Source organism: Amblyraja radiata, chromosome 41 (assembly GCF_010909765.2).
Source record: "Amblyraja radiata isolate CabotCenter1 chromosome 41, sAmbRad1.1.pri, whole genome shotgun sequence".
NCBI classification, from domain to species: domain Eukaryota; kingdom Metazoa; phylum Chordata; class Chondrichthyes; order Rajiformes; family Rajidae; genus Amblyraja; species Amblyraja radiata.
In genome coordinates, this window is record NC_045996.1 from 10,523,785 (window position 1) to 10,550,138 (window position 26,354).

Here is a 26,354-nt window from a genome sequence, read left to right on the forward strand (position 1 = left end):
TCAGGATTTTTTTTTTTTTAATCGCGTTGCAAACGTAGTCCCACATCCACGATCGACTGGTCTCTCTACCTCCTCCATCCCGCCCACATGCAGGCTTGCTCGCCCGCACAACTGTGCAGCCAAACTTTTTTTTTTAAATATCCGTGTAAGGCAAGAGAGCTTGAGCTGCCAGCAAAACGTTTCTTTCTCGAGATATGGTGGTGGTGTTGGCCAAACTCAACCCTTCCAGTTCAGTTTCACACCTCTGCCTGCAGTGATAGAAACGGGAGAGATTAAGAATTAATAATCGCATTCAGGCTTTCGCAATCTTCTGTCACTCGCCATCGCACGCTGATCACGATGTTTACTGAGAACAACACAGCCAACGTTAAGTTTAACTTTTTACGAAGGTGAAATGTACGTAATTTATTGTCCAAACGAGGTTATGGTGTTCACTTAAAATTCAAAAGTTGTTTCTATGATAATCAAAAATAGGCTAAAACCACAAGTTGTGGTAAATTTGTAATCCTATTTGGACACAACGTGCTGGAGTAACTCAGCAGATCAGACATCATCTCTGGAGAACAAGGATAGATGGCGCTTCGGATCCTATTTCAGTTCTCCCCCCCCCCCCCCCCCCCCCCCACTCGAAATGTCACCTATCCATGTTCTCCAGAGACGATGTTACTCCAGCACGTTGTGTCCTTTTGTTTATTAACTAGCATCTGCAGCTCGTTGTTTCTACATTATAATCATATTTTGTAGTGCAGAAAAGGCAATTATGATAACATGTACTTTGCTCACTATAACACTATTGAAATTACAGCTATTCCAGAAAATTGTCAATGATGGATATCCAGCAGTTTTTGTCTTTCTTTCAGATTTCCTTCAAATGCAATTTGTTTTTGCATTTCAGTTGCACTTCACCTTTGAAACACTAGAAACTACTGCTGTAATCTGGCCATAAAAGATCACCATAACATAATTCCCCAGATTACCAGCATCAATCCAAAATCCCATCTCACCGAAAAAGTATGTTTTTGTCATTTTGGCAATTAAGGTTAACTGGAATTGCATAATGGGAAAGATAGATGTTAAAATTCCAGAATACTAAAATAAATACAAATTTTGTTTCAATGAAAATCAATATCCTTTAATAGATATTAAATATATCTGAATTGTGAAATCCAATATTGTTTCGTTCTTCACCATTCAGGTTGCTGCAGAGTAGTTTTTTTTAAATGAGTCACTATGCTTTGGTAGTCAAAAAATTATACATCTTTAATTCCCTGGGAGGTGGCCATCCTGACTCCAGCTCCCTGCAGGCACCATATCCTTATTTCTTTACATTACCCTAACTGCTCCCCCTTTCCATTTTTAAATTGAATATATTCACATTTAGCAATTCCAAAGTGAATAAGCAGCCATCAAATACGGGATCTTAACCAACCATTGTTTTATCAAAGATAGACACAAAAAGCTGGAGTAACTCAGTGGGATAGGCAGCATCTCTGGAGAGAAGGAATGGGTGATGTTTTGGGTCGAGACCCTTCTTCAGACAAGTATGCAACCCAGTAAAAATAGCTGAGCAAAATTGTCACTTTGTCCAGCCATTCAAGAATTTGTCAATGTTGACAGCTAATATGCAGGATGGAAAGCAGTAGTCATCAACAGAAAATTTAAGAAGGAACTGCAGATGCTGGAAAATAGAAGGTAGACAAAAATGCTGGAGAAATTCAGCAGGTGAGGCAACATCTATGGAGCAAAGGAAATAGGCAACCCTTCGGGTCTCAACCCGAAGCGTTGCCTATTTCCTTTGCTCCATAGAAACTGCCTCAGCCGGAGTTTCTCCAGCATTTTTGTCTACCTTCTGTCATCAACAGAAAGGTTGGGAATGAACATAAAATACAAAGCAAATAAACTGCTGCAAGGGCTCAGCAAGTTGGGCAGTATCTGTGTATCAAAACGAACAGATGACACTTTGGGTTGGGACCCTCCTTCAAGCAGTTAGCTTTTTGCTCAAGATTCTTCAAAGATACCGTCAAAACACACGGTAGTGGTTGGTTTAAAAGCAACAAATCATTTTAAATTCACAATATGACGGATATAAAGCACTTCGGGATAAATGGAACATAAAACATATATAAATATTCTCAACACAATGTTGTTAATTCAATATAGTTGTTTTAGGACATTGATACTTAACTCTTGTTCAGGTCAATTGTATAGTGTTTAGTATAAATAAATGAATTCCTTAAGATGGGAACATTTTCCTCTGAATCTGAATATTGCGAATCCAACTAAATGCCACAATGTTGGATTAATTTAGAAATACACTACAAAAAAGAAATGCATAAAAGCATTTTTATAGTACATTTGATGCATTTTACATCCAATAAAGAACTTTCAAAGTACCTGTAGTCCTGCCTCAATAAAGTAGGCAAGGCAGATGATTCATACTCGGGAGGGGGGGGAAAAAAAAATCACACAAAAAGAGAGTTGTGAATCTGTGGAATTCTTTGCCACAGAAGGCAGTGGAGGCCAATTCACAGGATGCTTTCAAGAGGGAGTTAGATTTAGCTCTTAGGGCTAAAGGAATCAAGGGATATGGGGAAAAAGCAGGAACGGGGTACTGATTTTAGATGATCAGCCATGATCATATTGATTGGTAGTGCTGGCTCAAGGGGCCGAACGGCCTACTCCACCTATTTTTCAGTTTCTCTCCCCTCTCCTGGCTTTCTTCCCTCCCTCTCCCCTCTCCCCCCCAATCTGTCTGAAGAAGGATCCCGACTTGAAACATCACCATATCCTTATTTCTTTACATTACCCTAACTGCTCCCCCTTTCCATTTTTAAATTGAATATATTCACATTTAGCAATTCCAAAGTGAATAAGCAGCCATCAAATACGGGATCTTAACCACACAAAAAGATGTGAGGATGCTCTGTTAACTATTTAAAAAAAATTAATGCCGAGAATAAACATTGGGCAAGACCATGATCAACTCCTTTCCGATATTCAAAATAACACCACCGGATTTTTCAACACTGTCAAACAAAATGTGAGAAAAATGCTCTCCAGCATTTTTGTGTACCTTCGATCTTCCAGCATCTGCAGTTCCTTCTTGAACAACAAAATAAGTGAGAGCCCTAGTTTAATGATGCACCCAAAGGACAGCATTTCCATCAAAACAGAATTTTGTCCATACTGTACCAGTCTGTCTACGTAAATTTAATCAGATCAAGTCTTTGACTTTTTTTTATTTTTTAATTTATTTTTTTAAAAAATTTATTTATTAGAAGTAGACATATTATAAAATGTAGTTACATATTATAGTAAAAAAAAAAACTTTTCATATACATCAGTCATACATTATTAAAATTTTCCATTATCAATTACTTCTGCTTCTAGTATTTTTATTTTTTATAGAAAGCGAGAAAAAGAGAGGGTAAAAAGTTACAAATAAAAAAGAAAGCAAAAAACAAAACAAAAAAACAACACAACAGAAAAACAAGGGAGGTGGAATGGGTTACCTGTAATACATCAATGGAGATAGGTTCGTAGGTTATAAAGTATAGTTTTTCATCTGTTCCTGAGTTCAAGTTTCAGCTGGGTCCTCGTGCTGTGCCAATCTATCCCTTCAGATAGTTAATGAATGGAGCCCAAATTTTATGGAAAAGATAAGTCTTTGACTTCTGACTCAGAAAACAATTTAGTTAAGGCTGAATGAAGTGCCATTTCTTCCATCACCAGATCGAGTGAAATGTTGTTTGTCCAAATACTTAAAGAAATATTACAATGATTCCACTGGAATGCTCTGCCTATTAGCTTAAAGATAACAAGCATTAATCTATTCTCCCCTCCCCTTTGCCCCAACTGGACTCCCACCCATTTCTCCCCCTACATTCCTTGCTCTGGCGTCAGAATTTACAACTTTTCCATCCGTCTGTCCCACACCTGCTTTTATCTCTGGCCTTTGTTCCATCCATCTGCCTATCAAAACCCTCCCTTGTCTGTGATAAATCTATTACTTGCCATCCTTTGTCCTGCCAAGAAATGGTGTTGGTAAACCGTTGGGACTGAAGGCCGATAAATCCCCAGGGCCTGATGGTCTGCATCCCAGAGTACTAGAAATCGTGGATGCATTGATCATTTTCCAATGTTCTCTCGACTCTGGATCAGTTCCTGTGGACTGGAGGGTAGCCAATGTAACCCCATTTTTTAAGTAATAAGGGAGAGAGAAAACTGAATTATAGACCAGTTAGCCTTACATCGATAGTGGGGAAGTTGCTTGAATCGATTGTTAAAGATGTTATAGCAGCACGTTTTGAAAGCAGTGACAGGATCGGCCAAAGTCAGCACGGATTTATGAAGGGGAAATCATGCTTGACTAATCTTCTGGAATTTTTTGAGAATGTAACAAGTAGAATGGATAAGGGAGAGCCAGTGGATGTGGTGTATCTGGACTTTGAAAAAGCCTTTGACAAGGTCCCACACAAGAGATTAGTGTGCAAAATTAGAACACATGGTATTGGGGGTAGGGTATTGGCATGGATAGAGAACTGGTTGTCAGACAGGAAGCAAAGAGTAGGAATTAACGGGTCCTTTTCAGAATGGCAGGCAGTGACTAGTGGGGTGCCGCAAGGCTCAGTGCTGAGACCCGTTATTTACAATATATATTAAAGATTTAGATGAGGAAATTAAATGTGATATCTCCAAGTTTGTGGATGACACAAAGCTGTTTGGCAGTGTGAGTTGCAATGAGGATGCTATGAGCCTGCAGGGTGACTTGATTAGGTTGGGCAAGTGGGCAGATGCATGGCAGATGCAGTATAATGTGGATAAATGTGAGGAAGGCAGATTATTATTGGAATGGTGTCAGATTAGGAAAAGGGGAGGTGCAATGAGACATGGGTGTGCTTGTACATCAGTCACTGAAAGTAAGCATGCAGGTACAGCAGGCAGTGAAGAAAGCTAATGGCATGTTGTCCTTCATTGCAAGAGGATTTGAGTTTAGGAGCAAGGAGGTCCTACTGCAGTTGCACAGGGCCCTGGTGAGACTGGACTTGATGTACTGTGTGCAATTTTGGTCTCCTAATTTGAGAAAGGACATTATTGCTATTGCGAGAGTGCAGCGTAGGTTCACCAGGTTAATTGCCAGGATGGCGGGACTGACATGATGAAAGAATGGGTTGACTGGGCTTGTATTCACTGGAATTTAGAAGGGTGAGAGTGGATCTTATAGAAACATATATAATTCTTAAAGGATTGGACAGGCTAGATGCAGGAAAAATGTTCCCGATGTTGGGGGAGTCCAGAACCAGGGGTCACGGATTACGAATAAGGAGTAGGCCATTTAGGACTGAGATGAGGAAAGACTTCTTCACCCAGAGAGTTGTGAATCTGTGGAATTCTCTGCCACAGAAGGCAGTGGAGGCCAATTCACAGGATGCTTTCAAGAGGGAGTTAGATTTAGCTCTTAGGGCTAAAGGAATCAAGGGATATGGGGAAAAAGCAGGAACAGGGTACTGATTTTAGATGATCAGCCATGATCATATTGATTGGCAGTGCTGGCTCAAGGGGCCGAACGGCCTACTCCTGCACCTATTTTTCAGTTTCTCTCCTCTCTCCTGGCTTTCTTCCCTCCCTCTCCCCTCTCCCCCCCCAATCTGTCTGAAGAAGGATCCCGACTTGAAACGTCACCTATCCATGTTCTTCAGAGATGCTGCCTGACCCACTGAGTTACTTTTTGGCCTCTTATAATTTCCACGGTGGAGCTCTATAGTCAAGCTTCTTCCTGACTTTCCAGCAGTAGTCAGTGAATACCATTCACAATAGTTCTCTCTATCTCCACCCTATGGATTACTGCAGCAACCTGCTTGACATGTTTTACTCTCCTCTCATGAATCAGATACAAAATCTTGACCATCTGTTGGAGTAAGCAAAGCCTTAAATGTCTCAAAATGCAGAATGTCCTTTGGCATTTTATAATCAATCTAGAAGTTTAAAAAAATAATTTGTGTAATCCAGGAATCGCGTTAATTTTCACACACTTTCCCCGTAAACAACACGATAGTCATTTCAGTTAAAACTTATTTAGGCTACCACAGAAAGATTCTTAGCTCTACTTTAGAAAGTACCATGCAATGTTTTACAAGCATCTGTGAAGACAGCTCTAATAGTATATCGAGGAGTCTGTATTTGACAGTACAGTACTGGAATGTCAATATCGATTATATACTTAAGTTTATAGCATGGAAGCTGAATCCACTACCTTCTGGCCAGGTTACAATACGACCACTGGGGCATAGCTGACAGTAACAGGAAAAAGAGCATTGTTCTTCTTTCATACGTTTCTTGTCTTACCTCTATCCAAGAACACATTAATCTTTCCTGGGGCAGTTATACTACCTACTTCAAACTTTAGAGATACAGTGCAGAAAAAAGGCCCTTCACCCACCAAATCTGCACTGACCAGCGATCATCCCGTACACTAACACTATCCTACACACCAGGGACAATTTACAGAGACCAATTAACCTACAAACCTGGGAAGTTATCTCCTAGTGAAGATAATTATTTGTAACCATCAGGATCAAAAATATTTATCATATTTATCATTAAGGCTCGCATTTAAAAAGCACTTGAACAGGTACATGGGTAGAAATGCTTTAGAGGGATATGGGCCAAACATGGGCAACTGGGACTGGCTTATGTAGGGCAACTTGATTACCATGGATGAGTTTGGTCGAAGGGCTTATTACCATGCTGTATGGCTATGACTCTTTGAATGTCTGCTTGAGCAAGCAGCAGGAAGAAATTCTGATCTTTGATGAAGAGCAAGGGATAAAAACTCGTAAAGATAAATAAAGCAAGCAGAATTTTTAAATGGTAGGAACAAGCAATTCAGCCGAATAAACAGGTTGCTTTTCATATTGTGCGTTAAGTTTTCACGGTTAGATGTTTGAAGTGTAGCCCTCCGAACTGTTGTTAGTATATTGATCACACAATAGCACATAACTGGTAGCTCCCAACGATTTCTTAACTTGATGAACATTAAAGCACATCGCTCTACATCTGGTCAAGATCATCGTCAAACCACTACTGCAGCTGAATTAAGAAAAACTAATAACAGAGAAATGGTAGAAATAAAAAAATAATTTAATCTTTTCATTAAAAAAAAAACCAGGCATTTTCACGAATGAATGACAAACAAACAAACATGCAACAACTGTTGCAGTGATTAGTAAGCAGGTATTCTTGAAGCTGTAAACTTTCTTCAAAGAACATCATCATCATCTTCAATTGGTGACTCCTGAAGTGTATAAATCAGATTGCCATTGTCTTCACAAATAACCATGACCGTATTGGAGGGATTAATAACCTGAGCATTTGTCTGTGAGCAAGTCTGAAAATTGCAACAACAAACAATGATTAGGCATAAAAGAACACAACTTCTTAACGGCATTATGACAGTGAAGTACAGCTTTTAACATTTGTACTTTTTTTTTCAAATTTAAAAGTTTAACCTTGCGAGATCCTCTCACAAATGTCCAGGAGAGTAATAAAATTCATAGAGTTACACAGTCATGGTACACAAACTAAAATATTTTATTTTATTATTCTGGCATAGTACTGCAGGTTAACAAAGTTAGCACTTTAAAAATGATCTCATGATAGCTTGATGCACTAAAAATCTAGACAGAAACTAACAAAACACATACTCACATTCTCAGCCCTGCTTCCTAAGGCAGATAATGAAGAAAGATCCTTTCAATGTGTATGGGTATTAAAAGTCAAAATGAAGGTATATTAACTTCACAAAATTAATCCAAAGCTGGAATCATGTTTTCACCTTTCTCATTAGTTAACAAGTTAATGATCTATCTCTTATATTAGACATAAAAATTATTTGCTTTTTAAAAAGTAAATTTAAATTCCTGCAATCCATTTCATTGTCCACTCCTGGCAGCCCATATTAATGTGTGAGATAATCCTGAAACAGTTTTATTTCAAAGAACAAAACTGTTATTTCAAGATTGGATGTCATTCTTCAGAGGCCCAGCTCTCAAATACAAGCTTTGGATTAAAAAAATAAATCCCTGTTATGCAATATCTTAAGGACAAAATGCTCCATATAAAATTTTAAAGTCTCGATTCTCCCTGCAATGTAGCATCTGGAGAATGATCACCGTGACTGTAACCAAAGTTGTTCCACAGTGTAAAGGACCTCAATCATGGGAGCAGTAAGTCTTGGAAAGAAGTGATCAGCAGCTTTTTCAGGATGAGTGTGGAGGCTATACCTATTCACTACGTACACAATTGATTTGGAAAAGGGGAGTGAAACTTGGTAGCAACAGAACAAACCAATTAAACGTGGATTGTTTTATCGGATTAAAGAATTCGACTGAAGGGTGGCAAACATTTTCATGTAGAAAAGTGTAAAAGGTTAAAACATTTGGAATAATGCTTAACAGTGACATGACTATTTTCTGCGGAACATAAAAGATGATTTGAACACATGGGTGGATACAGTAGCCTCAGCATACAGTACTGTAGAGAAAGAAAACAAATTGATTCCAAATTTCGTAAGTCTGTAACTGTAACAACGTGTACAAATCGGAACGTTATGTTATGAGAAAGCTACCAAGCTTTCTCATCACACTAGAACATAGGATTATGAGTTCAACCCATCAACCTTCTTCTACTGAACATTGATATCATGAGTTTAGTAAACAAGGTATACTCCCCTTGTTTTATCACCTCCTCTCATATTATCATATCATATACTCCCCTTGTTTTATCATCTCCTCTCATATTCATTGGAAAACATTATCAGCCTCGGATTCAAAATTATTCACTGAGTTAGTATTCATCACTGTGTGAGGAAGTTCCCATGTGTGTTCTATTTTTTGTGTGAATTTGCCCTCTTTAATCCACTAATTAAAAAAAAAAAAACAGTCTACAGGTGCACAACCTTTTATCCGAAGATCCAAATAACGAAAACCTCCGAATAGCGGACATTTTTTCGGTCCTTGAAGAAAGGTCCTTGAAAACGTTCACCGAGGGCGGCCCGCAGAGGTGACAGCAGAACCTCCGGTCGGTCCTCGAAGAAAGGGGAACTAAATCCCCATTCATAAAAGAGAAGGTGATGGTATATTGCGCGGGAGGGTTAATAATTGACAATATGCTGCTGCCTGCCCGGTGAGTTAAAAAGTTCCCACGGTAGACTCACGATACACGTCTTGCGTGGGAACTTTTTAACTCAGCGGGCAGGCAGCAGCAGATTGTCGCTCCCTTCAAATTCACCCCACCTACACCCCTCTGCTTCCCGGCCATGTGTGTGACCCCTTCCCTCCCCTCTCCAGCTCCCCGCCCATTGCACCGGCGCGGGGGCTTTGCACTGTCTTCACGTCGGCGATGCCAGTCACTGGAGACGTCAGAACCAACGGGATACCGACCCCCAGGCCCACTGCAAGCACGGAGATCCCAGAGACCCACAGCCAGCAGCAGCCCAGCCCCGTTCCAACTCCAGAGGAAAACTGCAAACTGGCCGGAGACATCAGGACCACCAGAAGCCGCTCCCCGATGGGCCGCTACGGCCACAAGTGGCAGTTCGCCCACAGCCCGAGCTGTGCCCGCTCATCGGGACACCAACCCCCAGGCCCACTGCAAGCACGGAGATCCCAGATCAGCAACTCCAGCCCAGCCCCGCTCCAACTCCAGAGGAACACGCTCCCCGTATGGTCAGAAGCTGATGTTGTGCAAGGTACGTCTTGTTCTTGGGGTCGCGCAGCTCGGGCTGTGGGCGAACTGCCACTTGTCGCCGTAGCGGCCCATCGGGGAGCAGATTCCTCTGGAGTTGGAGGGGGAGGGGGGTATTGTGCTGTTTGATCGCCCCCTACTATCCCAGGGACAGGGAGACAGGACGTTCACCGAGGGCGGCCCGCAGAGGTGACAGCGGAACCTCCGGTCGGTCCTCGAAGAAAGGGGAACTAAATCCCCATTCATAAAAGAGAAGGTGAGGGTACATTGCGCGGGAGAGTAGGAATCCCACGACAAAGTTGAGTGAGCGTTCACCGAGGGTGGCCCGCAGAGGTGACAGCGGAACCTCCGGTCGGTCCTGGAAGAAAGGGGAACTAAATCCCCTTCATAACATAGAAGTGGAGGGTATATTGCCCGGGAGGGTATATCGCCTACCTGGAAGAAACCGGACATTTTTTCCAGGATGTCGTCTGCACACCAAAGCTCACCAAAGCTCACGTTTGGCGCCAAACGCACGTCGCCTCTGCTGCACACGGATATAAGAGTGTGAAAATGTCGCCTTTGGCCGCCTAAGGGCATGTAGCCCTGCTAGGGTGACATGAGTGCGAGAGGTGATTCAATGCTGCGGGCACATTTACAAATTCAGGAATTCATTCAACACACTGCATTTCATACAGACATTTATTCTGCAAGAAAAAACTACATTGAAGACTCAAACTTGCGACCGAGGAACTGCCGGGATCAAGGCGCAAACTCGCGACCTTGCGGATATGAGCCGAGCACTCTACCACTGAGCCAGCCATTAAAATCTACGCTAAAAAATTTCCATTCCGAAGGCCGACAAATTCCGAATTACGAAAAGTGTCTGGTCCCAAGGCTTTCGGATAAAAGGTTGTGCACCTGTATAATCCAGAGAATACTACTTTTCATTCATATAACTCTCCTCTAATTTAATTCTTAGATCTTTGGAGACATTTTGGTGACTCTGTGGTATGCTTAGTCCAATATTTTTGTAGAGGACAGAATGAAGGATACTTAAACAAATAATATCAATGGACCACCTAAATTGAGAGCAAGTGGAGGAATTGTAACTGTTTATGCAAGAGATGCTCAGGGCTGATTTTACAAAGGTAATCAAAAATATGTTATCACTGAATAGAGCAGGAATATTACGAGGATCAAGACTGATGTAAGGATCTCCACCCGAAACGTCACCCATTCCTTCTCTCCAGAGATGCTCCCTGTCCTGCTGAGTTACTCCAACATTTTATGTCTGTTTTCTTTATTTTATCATCCCTGAATTCAATTGCTCCAACGTTGATGATGATGCTAAACTCTTGAATTCCACTCTCAATTTCTATTTCCTTCTTTATGATGCATGCTAATGTTCATGGTAAGCATTTTGTCATCTAACAGTTAACATTCACATTTTATACACAATAAGAATGCAATGCAAAGAATGCAATGTAAAGAAAATCTGGAAGCAAGAAAGACAGCTATAAAATCCATTAAAAACTAATAGGTATATGTGAAATGAATTCTAGTCAATATGCATACCTCAAAAAGTATACATGAAGAAACTCACACCTACCTTAACCCTACATTAAGTCCTCATGGTATACCTCATGGTCAGGCATCAAGGTACACGCAAGCTACATCAAGGTAAGGCTTTGAACAACTACTGTGTATAGATCCCAAATGTATGATGATATTGCTCAAAGTTTGTGCAGTTCTTGCTATCAGGAATACGATTTCCTCAAACCCTCACCTCAATTACTCTCCCTCTCTGACAGCAATTTATAGTTTCAAAAATGCATTGGAATTTGAATATGCAAACAACTCTACTAGCCAATAAGAATGATAAAACCAAAATTTTAAAAATTACATTGATGTTTATATAAGCAGGAAATGTCCTGACTGAGATAGTACCATCAAATCTTAAATGGGCACAACTTTGATACAAACTCTAGCTCAAATGTTTAGTTTCAAAATATGAAGCATCACCTCTCAGCACTTCCCATCAAATGTGCTTCCATTAACTGTAAGTGAAATACGGCAATCTAATATAGAAAATTAGTGAGAACCATTTAAATTGCATTCAATAGAATTTAAATTAAAACAAAATATTAAAGTCAAAACAAACATAACCCTGTGCTTCAGTGCAATTTTCAGATTTGTTTTATTTTGTTAAACTTAAGATTCTCTCTTGGAATGAAGACAAATATAAACTAGCATTTAAATGTAGTACAATATCCCAAATAGTGTTACTGGGTATAATTTTAAGAAAGCAACATGGTCATTGAGGTAAATTTTAAGGAAATGAAAAGACAAAGATTTATTATAGGTATTATTAAATTTAGGGTCTGGCAGCTGAGGTGTTGCTAATCATGGGAAGCCACATTTAAAGAAATTTGGAGGCTCTCGGAGGGTCAATCAGCCCCTGTGGAAAGAGCAAGTTAATTTATCATGTTAGGACCTTTCAACAGAACTGGGTAAGAGAGAAAACAAGTTGCTTTACAGTAGTAGAGAAAGTAGGGGAAGAATAAGTAGACAAAGGAAATATCGCTCGTAGGGTGAAACATGATGAGTTAATGTCGCAGTAGGAGCAGCAATTAGGATGAGATAATGATGTTTCTATGACTGTGCAATATGTTACTAATATCAAGGTTGTTGGCATGCCCAGCAGATCAGACTTAAAAAATAAAAACACAGTTAAAATGATAAACGGCAGATATGGCCAATTCTGATACAAACTGAAAGAATATGTGTGTTACCAAACGTTGGAGAATTTGATATTGAGTTTAGGAGGTTGTGGCATGCCAAGATGGAAGATGGAGGTGTTGTTCCTCAGGGAAGTATTTGTAACATTGCAAGCGGTAACAGACGGAAAGATCAATTTGGGAATGGTGTGATGAATTAAAGATGACTCCTGCAGGGTGAACTTGGGTGCTCACAATCTGTGTTTGGTTTATCTGATGGTGAGGAAGCTACATTGTGAACACTGAATGTAGTGCTTTACATTGGAGGAACTGCAATTGATTCAGTGCTTCACCTGGAAAGACTGTTTGGGTCCCCGAATGTGGGAATGGAACAAGTGCTAGATGGATATGGAAGAGCTGTTTGAGTCCCTTTACAAAAACTCGTAACTGGCAAGAAAATCGTGTTTTAAAAGTTACATTTTTCAGAACAAATGTTTGTTAGTTTATACATTTGAACTGTATTGAACTGTTCTTATGTAAGTTACAACCAAATTTCTAAACAAGTTTCTAAACACACCAAACTTTTATGAAGGGTTAAAAATAAGATACTAGCCAGGAAACAGATGAGATTGCAGATGCTAGAATCTTGAGCAAAACACAAAGTGCCGGAGAAACTCAGTGTGTCAGGCAGTACCTGTGGAAAGAATGGGCAGGCAACATTTGCGTCGGGACCCTTCAACAGCCTCTTCTTAGGGCCTAGCCAGGAGAACAGATAGTGAACTAGTCTCTCACTTTATCACTACTACGTACTTGATTTTGCAACTTTTATCAACCGTGATGGCACTGCATGCTGTTACTTAGGACTCTCAATAAGCCTAAATTTAATTCCACCTACCATCTCCATTATTTTTAACTTCTCCTCTGAAATAACATTCTCCTTTTTCAGTTGGTCCACAAGATTTTCCATGGCTTTCAGCCGGGCTGAATTCCTCCTCTCTCGCTGCTGTATAACTTTTACTTTTTTCTGCAGGGTAGCAACAATCTCTTCAAGTTGTTCAATGGTGAGATCGTTTTTGTGATACGAATGTTCATCTTGTACTTCCTGCGTATCACTTTGTGTGGTCAAGACCGTTTCTGCCGCTGCAATAACTGGTGCAGGAGGGGTAGCTGTGTGGTTCTGGTCAACTGGTGGAGTTGAGATAATTGGCATAATGAGTGTAGAGGGCAACGTTACTTCTGTTTGAAAAGTAGAGACAGCTTTCAATGGCTCAGCTGCAGCAGTCAGTAATTGAGATGTCTGAGAAGACAGGTTCGTGGGTGATAACACTTGTGAAGTTGAATCTACAGCTAAAGCAGTAACATTCTTAAAAGCAGATGTTACAATGGTTGAAAGTTCTGGTGTTGGAGGGTTTTGCTGGATGGCTGACAATGTCTCAACATTTTGTTGGTCTTGTTCCGGTAATACTATTTCTATTAATGTTAACTCAGATTCTGAATCATCACATGTTTGCATCGGCGTAAACTGTAAAGTTTTGACAGATGGCATTATTGCAGTAATTCCTTCGGTTTCAATTGATGCCAGCGTTGATGCAAGTTGCACAGTTTCAATTGCTGCAACATTTTCAAATGGTAACACTGACTGCTCTTCTAGTAAAGTATGAGATGGTCCATCTTTATTCATCTGAAGTGGATTAAAGGAATTCACTACCTCATTTGATAAAGCTGTGGTAGATGGTGTAATAGTTTCAGATATACATTTGTCACAAGGATCCACAGAGGACATGACAACCTTATCAAACTCAATTATTGATGCAGATGCAGTTACCTCAGTTAAACAAGTCGATTCTGATGACATGGTTAGGACTGTAAGTGCTTTTGAATCAGGAGACTGGACTGGAACAGTTTGCTCTTGCTGCAGTGGTTCTTCTTCATTGGTTTGAGCTTCCAACCTCTTTTTTTGCCGTTTATTTCCATTTGATCGAGCAACAGCTTTCCTTTTCTGCTGAAAGGTTTCATTTAAGAGATAGAACTTGTTAAAAATTCAATTTCAAATGTTTAATTTTAAAGTAATAAATAACAAAACCCACTAAACAAAAAAACACAGCAACAATGTTATATGTGTACCTAGAGTACAGTAACTATCACAAAAGTCACTGGCACATACAATAACAATTGGCTGTAATTTGTCCAATAATAAGAATTCTTCAAAAATAGATTGGTAGGTATTTAAAACTATATTTTAAAAGAAAATTGCATAAGCTGCCTTCAAGACCCAATTGACGTGGGCAACGCATGGCAGAATATGATACCATGGACCAGAACTTCTAAGTTGGATGACTATATGTGTTATGTTTACTAATCTCTTCCAAAAGATGACTTTTATTTATCTGCCCCTTTTTATGACTTCAGGACCCGAGGAATTTTATATAGAAAAATAAAATTTCTTTTCTCTTGAAGTATAGCTACTGTTGTATTGGTGGGAGTGCAGTCTGCAAAAGATCAATGCTTCTCAATTATAAATATAATATGGTGGAAAAATTGGAACAGGATTCAAGCAGAACGTCCCTTGCCTTGTAATAGATTTGAACATGCACCATCTTAGCTCATAAATGAAGAATGACTATTTAAAAGAAACATTAAAAAAAAAAGTAGAATTTAAACTAATGGAGGTTGTGGAAATTGATTTTGACTCACAGCTGTAGTGTTATGGATTCTATGACTCAATGGTAGCAGAGGCAGAAACCCTTTATACACATACACTTGGATGGGCGTACAAGGCTACAGATCAAGAACTGGAAGGTGAGGTTGTAGAAGCTAGGAACTGCAGATGCTTGTTTACATGAAAGGACACAAATGCTGAAGCAACTCGGCAGGTCTGGCAGCATCTCTGGAGGGCATGGATAGGCGAAGTATCAGGTTGGGACCCTTCTTCAGACTCGTGTCGATTAGGACAGCAACAGAAATCACGGAGTGAGAGAGAGTCTCACAGAACTCGTTGGACAAAGCAGGAGAATCTCTTCAAAGTAAGCATGCCTTGAGGAGAACCTCCTCTGCTTAAATCTGATGAAGGGTCCCAAATCAAAGCATCACCTATCCATGTTCTCCAGAGACGCTGCCTGACCTGCTGAGTTACTCCATTACATTATGTCCTTTTGGAAAGTTAGATGATTTGGCTGATGTGGAGCTGGATACAATGCATTTCCTGCAAGTATATTTCTGTAATTAATATTGTTCAAAGTTTTTTACTTTGATGTGGTCACATTATTACATAGACAAATGTTAGCCAGGGTACCTGGAGAACATCTCTACAATTACCAAGATTGTGCCGTTGAATCTTACAGAGGGCTTTTGAACCTACCACCTCTATGGAGCCAAAAAAACAGGGCAACTGAACTAAGCCAGATGGAACTGTACTCAAGTGATTGAAAGTGTGTTCCTTCAAAAGGAACATAGAGAAACAACATAATTTAGTATTAGAACGCTTTAAAATACGATTTCAAACATTAACCAACCAGCCATGATCCAGATTAATGAAGGAGAATGTTAGGAGGAGGTAATTTAGCATGCCTTCTTCATCACTTTATCTATCCATGCTGCTATCTCAGGGATCGTTGGACACACCTCGAATGTTCCCTATGTTTCTCAATACCTCCGAGGACTCCATCATTCAATGAGTCTGTCCTACTTTAAGTTTACCTTAAGTGCACCATATTGCTCTTAGCTGGATTAAACTGCATCTGCCAATGCTCTGCCCGTATTATCAATTGATCAATATAATTCTCTAACCTGGGACTATCCTCTTCACTATCAACACTGCCGATTTTCTGATTTGAGATAACTTACTTTTTCTGATTACCTTCTGATTTACAAAGCATCCAGCAACAAGCAAAACAGACATGGCTGGTACATTCAATTATCATGACCACTTATCAGTTCCTATTAGAATAAGGCATTTATTTTCAGCAAACTGTTGCCAGAGATGGCACAGAAAGAGACCATTGTATATTATTGGACAATCAAATGCAAGAAAAGAAGTCTAAATAGCAGAATGTCAGAGAACAGCTTGTAGACTTATAGTAAAACACCATGCATACACCAGAAAAGTGAAATAAATTGAAAATAATGGAAACAGTCAGCTGTTAGGCAACATCTGGGCAGGTAATTGAATATTTCAGTTTAATTGTCAATGACTGGTTGGAAATGCTAACTCTCTCTCCACAACTGCTGCCCTACTTGGTCAATATAGAGTATTTTGTGTTTTCTATCAATTTGCAGATCTTTTCTTATAGGATATACAAGTTATTATATTCAACAGCCACCGTGTGACAATCTCAATGTATTAAACTTCATGCCATTTTAATTACACTATAAGCTATACCACTTTGAAACAAAGGACACAAATGAACCAGCATAGATTAAAATATCATACTCATGTGCTTTGTTAATTCAAGTCAGTATTTAATTCAGTATGGGAAAATGCAAGTAAAATGATAATTTCCTAGATCAATGAATGAACCATGACGGTAGAAACACTCCTAGGTGAGGTTTACCCCATCTTTAGACAGATCTGATGCTTGGTACCATCAGGTTCTGGTACAATCTCACTCATTCGTAATATAGAATGGAACAAGTCATCTACAAAATTTTAGCTGGCCATTTTTTCTGGAAGAGTTGTGAATCGGGTTGGTAACCTGTCCATTTAAAAAAGACAGTGCAACAGAAGTAATCCATTCACATTGTTCTGAATGTATAAGAAATGAAAATACTTTGTGTCTCTCACCTTAGAAGAAAAGAATATCTTTGTTGTTGATAGTGTAAATTGACATGGTATGTGCAAGTGAGCATGCAATTAAGACAAATCTGCATCAGACCATAGAATAACTTCCAGAATAGCTAAGCTCCAATGGAAGTGACTATTCGCCTCAATTTGAACCAGTTATCACTGTTGAAATCTAATTTTTTTAGTTGCAAGGGTGCGGCCAGTAATGAGCTTGGCTAATCTCAACTCATGAAGGCATCACAATATGCATAAAATATGTCAGTGATTCACTGTTCCATCTCTTAAGATTCATACAGCAAGGAAACAGGCCCCTCGGCCCAACTTGTCCTTGCCGACCAAGATGCCCCATCAATACTAATCCCATCTGCCCATGTTTGGCCCACATCTCTCCAAACCTTTCCTATCCATGTACCTGTCCACATAGCTTTTAAGTTCTCTTCTTCAGAGCCTCAATCTGATGGCTTTCTTCAGAATTTGTGCATTCCAGAGTAAATGCAATTTATAAAGTCATGCTTTAAATAATCTTGCAGGCCACAAAATTGTATTTGAAAAAATATGAATATCATACGTGACAGCGTTCGCATGTTTGGGTTGAGATAGCTTAACCTGGCTTTGAATGCTTCTTCAATTCTAGTTTGAATCCATTTGATTATCAAAACATCACAACAAAGAACTGTAGATGCTAGTTTACACAAAAACACACAAAGTGCTCGAGTAACTCAGCAGGTCAGGCTGCATCTCTGAAGAACATGGTTAGGAGATGTTTCGGGTCAGGACTGCAGAAGGATCCAACCCAAAACATCATCGATCCATGTTGTACAGAGATGTTGCCTTGAGTTACTCCAGCATTTTGTGCCCTTTTTATTATCTTATATTCTATAACTGATTCTCTAACAAATCCTTTATATGCAAAAATATGATATTTAATATAACATTTATCCAAGTCTAAGGTTACAAATTCTTGAGCACCTTTTAGACTGCAGCTTTCATTTAATGGTCGGCCAGATTTTTTGTAAAATACACTTCACTCTCTGCACGTGGAGATAAATGGAAATGCCATGATGTCAGTTCACTGACCAGAGGAACGTTAGGAAGCAGTTAAGATTCAACATCAGTGACAAGCCAGACAGGACAACAACAGCAATTTTCCTTTCCAATGGATAAAGTTGGGTTTTTAAACTCTTACTGGCAGAAGTTACTTTTATGTCCAACCTTAATAAATAAAATAATTCAAATCTCAATTAATAATGGGACGTTAAATCACAATTTCTGTCTTATTCACCTTAGCCTTAAACTGTTACATCTTCACTATTTTAGATCATCTCTCTTTTTTGATACACTAGGGGTCGGTTGCACCACTCATTACATTTGAAGCAATGTCAGATTTAGTTCCAGTATTAATCCATTTTCGGGGCATGTAAATATGGCAGAATAATCCAAACCTATTGAGACTAAACGTACCGTAGGCTGCTCCGGAAAAGAAAAAATTGTAGGTTTGGCACCTGCCTTCAAGTATCGTGTCCCCCACCTCCATTCAAAGCTTTCAGGAGTAAAATGTTCACTGCAGATGTACTGGTACTGGGATGGAACCCATTTCTCCCTTTTCATATTTGAAAGCCATTGCGCGAGTCTTTCTTTGTCATTCGATGGAAACCTCAATCAAAACAAAAAAGTTGCTTCTGTGAGACTCAAAAAAAAGACATTGGGCTCTTTCTGTTACTGTAGGTAATAGCTTATTCAGAGCACTTGTCTTTTGTAACATTTACATTAATTCTACTGCACTCACTCTCAAGACGTCTCAAGTACACTGTTGTTTTCATTAATAAATTAAGGATTTCTCCATGATTCATCCAATCTAGTTGTCAACTAAGTTACCAGCTCAAAAGCGGTGTGAATACTTAAAAGACTGCGTATTTTACTCCTCTCATGGAGTATTGTACTCCCCTCGTGGAGGAATGGAAGCTACCATTTTTAAAATTGTGATGTGTTAAATAAAGTGATTTGACCATTTCTTTTGAGTGGAGATTCAATACAAAAGGACCCAGCAATTTAAAATCTTCACAACATCAGCAAGAAGAATTAAATAAAATTTCATTTTTGAGATGGTTGTCAGATTAACTACTGCTTTATCATGGGAAAGAGAGGCTCATATCAATGATTAATAAATTAAATTGAATAAATAAAATGAGAAAATTGCATAATTATTTAGACAGAGAAGGCAGGAGAATGCGGTTGAGAGGGAAAAAATAGATCAGCCATGATCGAATGGCGGAGCAGACTCAATGGGCCGAAATGGCCTAATTCGGCTCTTATGTCTGATGGAACTTACGAATAGAATGTAGGGAAAAGTACTGCAAGTGTAATTGTACTCTAGCATTGAAATAGTCTGCTACTCATAATTTAAGGCAAGCTCAAAAATTATCTTTTCAGTGCTTCACAGCCGTTATCCATCAACAAAGTAATCTATGCAGGATCTAATGATAAAAATATTGGAAAATAAACTGCAATGTAGCACAAACTATACCATACAACAAATGTGTGCAACTGAGGTTTACATGGATTAATTCACAAGTTCAGAAGAAATCAATGGTGCAACATCTATTCCCTACAATCACACTAATATATCTAGTGCAGATATTCCCAGATAGGGAAATGAAGAACTACACAACATCTATATATATTAAAACTGTGTGTGTGTCTGGCTGTGTGTGTTTCTGACTTGTGGCTGCCAGCCTTTGATTCGTTGCCACGCCAACACCCGACCCACAAACGCCCTGAATATTTCCATTTCGGTAGATTTCACTTTTCATTCCAAGTATCCACTCCTCATTAAATTTTGTCGTGCTTATGCACACATTTTTAATAAAATCCTTCTCCCCCCCCCCCCCACTCACTCATTTTGTCGCCTCCTGCTGGCCAGCGACCATAACGGCTGCTGGCGCCCGCATTTCGCCTCAAAGACGCCATTTAAAAACAGCCGCACTGCTGAGTGCTGGAATCTTATGTTCAGCAACGGCTTGAGTTGGAGGACCACGTCTCCCGTGGGGGCTACGGGTAGGGAACGGCTGCGTTGGGGGAGCAGACCCAACGGGTCTGCACTTGGTCTAGTAATCAATAAAAATGACATGATTTATTCATCATGGAGATGTACACAGCCTAAACATTCCAAAGTGCTTTATGGACAAATAATTAAGTTTGAAATGCAAATCATTGTCATAAAAGGCAACAGTTAATGTATCTCTGCAAGGGCGTCTCAGCAGCAAAACACAGCCAATGAATTAAGTATCCATGTAATCTGCTTTAGTGACATTGTTCAGGACGCCACAGAGAACTATGCTGTTCTTATGAAATCTAGAGGAGCAATGCAGCTTCAACAGAATAGTACTTCACATCTTACTTCCTCATCCCAATGAATTCCGAACCCAACACTGTTCTTGTCAACTGCGCCCCCAAACATACTAGGGTCATAAAGTCATACAGTACGGAAACAGGCCCTTCTGCCCAACTTGCCCATGCCAAACAAGATACCCCATCTACACTAGTCCCATCTGCCTGCATTTGGCCCTCTAAACTTTCCCTAACTTTCCCAATTCTCCTGCCTTCGCCCCATGTGTCTATCCAAATGTCTTTTAAATGTTGTTTTAGGATCTGCATCAACTACCCCCTCTGGCAGTGCATTTCATTATCCATCACCCTCTGTGTGAAAAAATTGCCACTCAGATTCCTATAAAATATTTCCCATCACTTAAAGCAATGTCCCCAGGTTCGTGATTCCCAAACTCTAGGTAAAAGACTGTGCATTTACCCTTTCTATTCCCCTCATGATCTTATCATTATCTCTCTAAGATCACACCTCATCATCCTGCACTCAAAGGAATAAAGTCTAGCCTGCCCAACCTCTGGCACCATCCTCGTAAATCTTCCAGCAAACAACATCCTTCCTATTGCACAGTGACCAAAACTGAATACGATACTCGAAATATGGCCTCACCAATGCCTTGTACAACTGTAACATAACATTCCAACTTCTATACTCAATACCCTGACTGATGAAGGCCAATTACATTGGAACAAAGTCTACAGTCAAATTGTGGACTTGTCTTCAAAATCTAGACACTCTTCACAGGATTGGAAGAAATTAGCATGGTTCTATGCAGAGAAGACCACATCTCACAAATCTGATTACATTTTCTGGGGAGGTGATTTGCAAAATAGATGAGAGCAGGTAGGTGGATATCATTTATGTGGACGTTAATAAGGCTTCTGACAAGGTCCTACATGGTAGGCTGTTCCAGAACATTAAGGCACACCAAGGGGTGTTAAGAAATTGGATCCAGAACTAGCTTGGTGGTAAAGAAGCAGTGATGATGAATATTTAAGAAGGAACTGCAGATGCTGGAAAATTAAAGATAGACAAAAATGCTGGAGAAACTCAGCGGGTAAAGCAGCATCTATGGAGCGAAAGAAATAGGCAACGTTTCGGGTCGAGACCCTTCTTCAGATGATGATGGATAAGTGTTTTTCTGACTAGAGTGGAGTTGAATTTAATTTATTGTCATGTGTACCAAGGTATAGTGAAAAGCTTTTGTTGCATGCTAACCTCAGCACTCGTGAGTAAGGCAAGGCAGCGCCTTTACCACCTCGGGCAATTGAGGAAATTCAGAGTGTCTCTGAGGATCCTCCAGTGCTTCTACGCAGTGGCGGTGGAAAGCATCTTGTCCGGGAACATTACCATCTGGTTTGGGAATTGCTCTGCCTAGGACAAGAAGGCTCTGCAGAGAGTAGTGCATTCGGCCGAACGCACTATGGGAACTTCACTTGCCCCCCTGCAGGAACTATACATCAGGAGGTGCAACTCCAGAGCCAACAATATCATGAGAAACCCCTTCCACCCCTTCAACGGACTGTTCCAGCTGCTACGGTCAGGCAAACGCCTCCGTTGCCATACGGTGAGAACGGAGAGGTTGAGAAGGAGTTTCTTCCCAGAGGCCATTCGGACTGTAAACGCCTATCTCACCAGGGACTAACTCTACTGAACGTTTTTCCTTCCATTATTTATTATGTAAAAGAATATGTGTGTTATGATTGTGTTTATAGTTTGTTTGGTTGTTTGGTTGTTTGTCTTTTGCACAAAAGTCCGCGAGCATTGCCACTTTCATTTCACTGCACATCTCGTATGTGTATGTGACAAATAAACTTGACTTGACTTGACCAGTCAGTGGAAAGACAATACATGATTACAATGGAACCGTCTGCAGCAAAGATGGCAGTCTAAGAATATGCCAGGACATAGATCAGCTGGAGAGGGGGGTGAAGCAGGGGCAGATGGAATTTAATCCAGGCAAATGTGCGGTAATGCACTCAGAGAGATCAAATTCTGGCAGGACATGGGCATGGCAGGTACCCTGAGAGTGTTGATGTAATAGCTATACCTTGGTGTGCTTCTATAGCTCCCCAAAAATTGTGACACAAATGGATAGGGTGGTGAAAAAGCACTTGGTATGCTTGGCTTCATTGGTTGAAGTAATGGATATTAGAATCTAATATAAAAGGAACTGCAGATGCTAGTTTACAATATAAGACACAAAATGCTGGAATAACTCAATGGGACAGGCAGCATCTCTGGCAAAGATGGCTAGGAGATATTTTAGGTCAGGATCCTTCTTCAGACTGATTGTTTGGGGGGGGGGGGGGGGGGGGGGGGAGAAGAACCTTTCCCACCTTCCTCCACTAAGTCAACAATCAGTTTCACAGTTCACAATGACGTATCCCTCTTAGGATCACACTGCCCCTAACAACAATTGCCGTCACCCATCCATTTTTCACAGCAGATATTGCCTAACCCGCAGAGTTAGTCCAGCATATTTCTGTCTATCAATGAATATGAGTGGCGATGTTGTGTTGTGATTGTATCAATGGTTAGACCATACTGAGTGCTGTGTACAGTTCCACTCACTGTACTACATGAAGGATGTGGTAGCTATAGAGGGAGGCAGAAAAGACTCACCAGGCTGTTGAGTTCATAAATTCATATGTGATTGGAGCAGAATTAGGCCATTCAGCCCATCAAGTCAACTCATGATCTGTCTGTCTGTCTGTCTGTCTGTCTGTCTGTCTGTCTGTCTGTCTATCTATCTATCTATCTATCTATCTATCTATCTATCTATCTATCCTCCCTCCTAATCACAATTTTCCTGCCTTCCCCCCATAACCCCTACACCTGTGACTGGGATTGTAGACTGCAGTAAAAAGGAGAGATTGGATAGAGTGGATTTATTCGCATTGGAACATTGGAATTACTTTACTGAGGTTTACAAAGTCGCTGAGGTACTTAGATGGTCAGAATCTTTTCGCACAGAGCAGGGAAGTCAAGAATCAGAGGATACAGGTTAAAGGCGAGAGAAACAAATGGAGATCCAAACAATAAGTTTTTCATAGAGAATGGTGAATATCTTAAATAAGCTGGCAAGGTGGTATAGGCAGATATTATTACAATGTTTAAAAGGCATTTGAATAAGTCTTAGAAAGGCACAGAGGGATATGTGCAGATGGAATTCATGTAGACAGGCATCAAAGTTGCCACAGAGAGGGTGGGCCAAAAAGGGCCCACATCAGTACTATACATTTCTATGATTTTTTTTCTAACCAGTGAATCATCAGTAATGTGTTTCTTCTTGTCCAAGGGAGCTTGAGGCAAGAATCAAAAATTTACTACTTCCAGAACACTTCACCCAGTGTAAGCCCTCTAGAGTAAAACCACATTTCCAACATAGACAATGCATCAACCCAATGCATACTCAACAAGATCACAGAGTTATTGTGGTTGAATGATATTGGTGATGGAGTAAATATAGCAAAACTCCAATTATCCAGCATCCGATCGGATATCCCGATGATCCGGCATCTGGCTCACTTATCAGTCAAAATGTGTAGGAAGGAACTGTAGATGCTGGTTTAAACTGCAGATAGACACAAAATGCTGGAGTAACTCAGCGGGACAGGCAGCATCTCTGGAGAGAAGGAATGGGTGATGTTTCGGGTTGAGACCTCAGTCGAGGCCGCTGATTTACTCGAGCATTTTGTGTCAAGTTGGGTTTATTGCCAAATGCACAAGGGAAGGTACAGTGACATTGAAAACCCCACTTGCAGTAGCACACCAGGCAAAAAGACTCAAACAAACACGCAATAACATTAGTTATACATGAATTTTACAACAGTGAAAAGAAAATGTCAGTGTAAATAAACCATGACAATAGTGTGCGACACAAGTAGAACAATTAGTTTAGGAATGCGAGGCAGAACTCCATTGGAGCATGTGGCCAGACCTGGGGTCCAGAGCACAGCTGAGGTCAGAGTGCAGAGTGCGATGCCAGGGTCTCAGCTAGAGCTCCAGGGGTCAGGAATAGAGTCACACAGCACAGAAACAGGTCCTTTGGCCCAACTCATCCATGCCAAATAAGATGCCCCATCTAAACTAGTCCCATTTGTCACGTTTGACCCATATCCCTGTAAAACCTCCCAATGAACCACGTGTGTATTTGTGACCAATGCTTTCATATTTCTCTCTCCGTCTATAATAACCAGGTTCTCTGAAAATATCAGAACTGTATGGCCAATATAATACCTCAGACTTAAAGGTTACAGGATGGCACATAAAGCATGCAACTCTTGTGTACTTATTCTGGTCTACAATCTTGCATTCTTATACTTAGTATGATTCTTGCTATACCTGATGGATAGTAGAGTTGCCACTGAACTGGATGCAAAAATAATTTCACTGTGCTCAGATATATGTGACAATTGAACCACTGAGTTTGGATATTATTAGCAACATCCAATAGCCCAGGGAACCGGCCAGTTTGACACTAAAACCCCACGATGCCAGATTATCGGATGGCCGCCCTCTGTTAGAGGGGACGAATGGGCTGCTGCTGCTGTCCTGATGGGGCTGGTCTGGCGGGAGAGTAGCGGATTTGCCCTCCACTCCCACCCGTGCACCCACCCGCTCACATCCACACATCCTCAACCACCCCCACCCACACACACCCATGCCCTCACACGACACCTCACCCACACACCCTCACCCACATCCACTCTCACACCCACACTCACCTTCACATCCACTCACACACCCCACCGACCTCCTCACACACCCACTCTCACCCTCACTCTCACCCACACCCACTCACTTCACCCACCCTCACACTCTCACCCACATCCACCCACCCTCACACTCTCACCCACATTCACCCACCCTCACACTCTCACCCACATCCACCCACCCTCACCCACTCACCCTCACCCACACTCTCACCCACATCCACTCTCACACCCACACTCACCCATATCCACTCACCTTCACATCCACTCACACACCCCCACCGACCTCCTCACACACCCACTCTCACCCTCACTCTCACCCACACCCACTCACTTCACCCACCCTCACACCGTCACCCACATCCACTCACACCCACTCACCTTCACCCACCCTCACACCGTCACCCACTCACCTTCACACACCCTCACCCAACCCACACCCACTCACACGCACTCACATACCCTCACACCCACCCACGTCCTCACACCCACTCTCGCCCTCAACCACCTCATATCCATACACCGATCACACCCTAATGCAGACCCCGCCCCCACACACCCACCCTTAGCCTCACACACATCCACACTCACCTTCACACACTCTCACCCTCGTCAATGCTCACACCCAACCCACACACCCTCACGCGCACTCACACCAACCAACCCACCCACGTCCTCACACCCACGCTCGCCCTCAACCACCTCATATCCATACACCGATCACACCCTCATGCAGACCCCGCCCCACACACCCATCCTCACCCCCCACCCACCGGTGTCCGGTCGGGACCGAGACCAGGCCCAGGCCCCGGGCCACTCACTTGTAGAAGCTGATCCTCCTGTTGTCCGCCGCCAGCTGTCCCGCGTGCCGCGTGCACTCCCTCACCGCGCAGTTCTTGGGCATGGCGCGCACGGCCAACGGCTTCCCCTTCACCTTCAAGTTCAAAATCAAACCCAAACTCCCAACGGCCGGACTCCGGCGACGCAGGCGCGCGCGCGCGGAAACCCCGCTCCGGCTACCCCCTCTCTCA

At 41.2% G+C, this 26,354-nt stretch overlaps 1 protein-coding gene across 6 annotated transcripts; it reads right to left on the reverse strand.

Annotated features, from left to right (window-relative positions):
* On the reverse strand, positions 1-26,354 carry LOC116967891 (THAP domain-containing protein 5-like). 6 transcript variants are annotated; one of them, XM_033014539.1, is made up of 4 exons: positions 26,145-26,354; positions 18,685-18,877; positions 13,339-14,445; positions 1-248 (listed from the first exon to the last, which is right to left on the reverse strand). In XM_033014539.1, exons 1-4 carry the CDS (start codon positions 26,225-26,227, stop codon positions 237-239), a joined length of 1,395 nt encoding a protein of 464 aa, XP_032870430.1. In that variant the 5' UTR covers positions 26,228-26,354; the 3' UTR covers positions 1-236. The 6 variants fall into 6 exon arrangements, with proteins under 6 accessions (XP_032870430.1, XP_032870429.1, XP_032870428.1 ...); XM_033014538.1 differs by lacking the exon at positions 1-248 and adding an exon at positions 7,120-7,387 and having other exon boundaries at positions 13,339-14,442; positions 18,730-18,877; XM_033014537.1 differs by lacking the exon at positions 1-248 and adding an exon at positions 7,120-7,387 and having other exon boundaries at positions 18,730-18,877.

Bases quoted from the DNA above. Each gene is read 5' to 3' on its own strand.
- LOC116967891 (XM_033014535.1), bottom strand. From the start codon at position 26,227: ATGCCCAAGAACTGCGCGGTGAGGGAGTGCACGCGGCACGCGGGACAG. The intron at 18,878-26,144 runs GTGAGTGGCCCG...GTTTTGATTGAG, and splicing joins AGGAGGATCAGCTTCTACAA to GTTTCCATCGAATGACAAAG. The intron at 14,446-18,684 runs GTACGTTTAGTC...GAAACCTTTCAG, and splicing joins CTTTTCCGGAGCAGCCTACG to CAGAAAAGGAAAGCTGTTGC.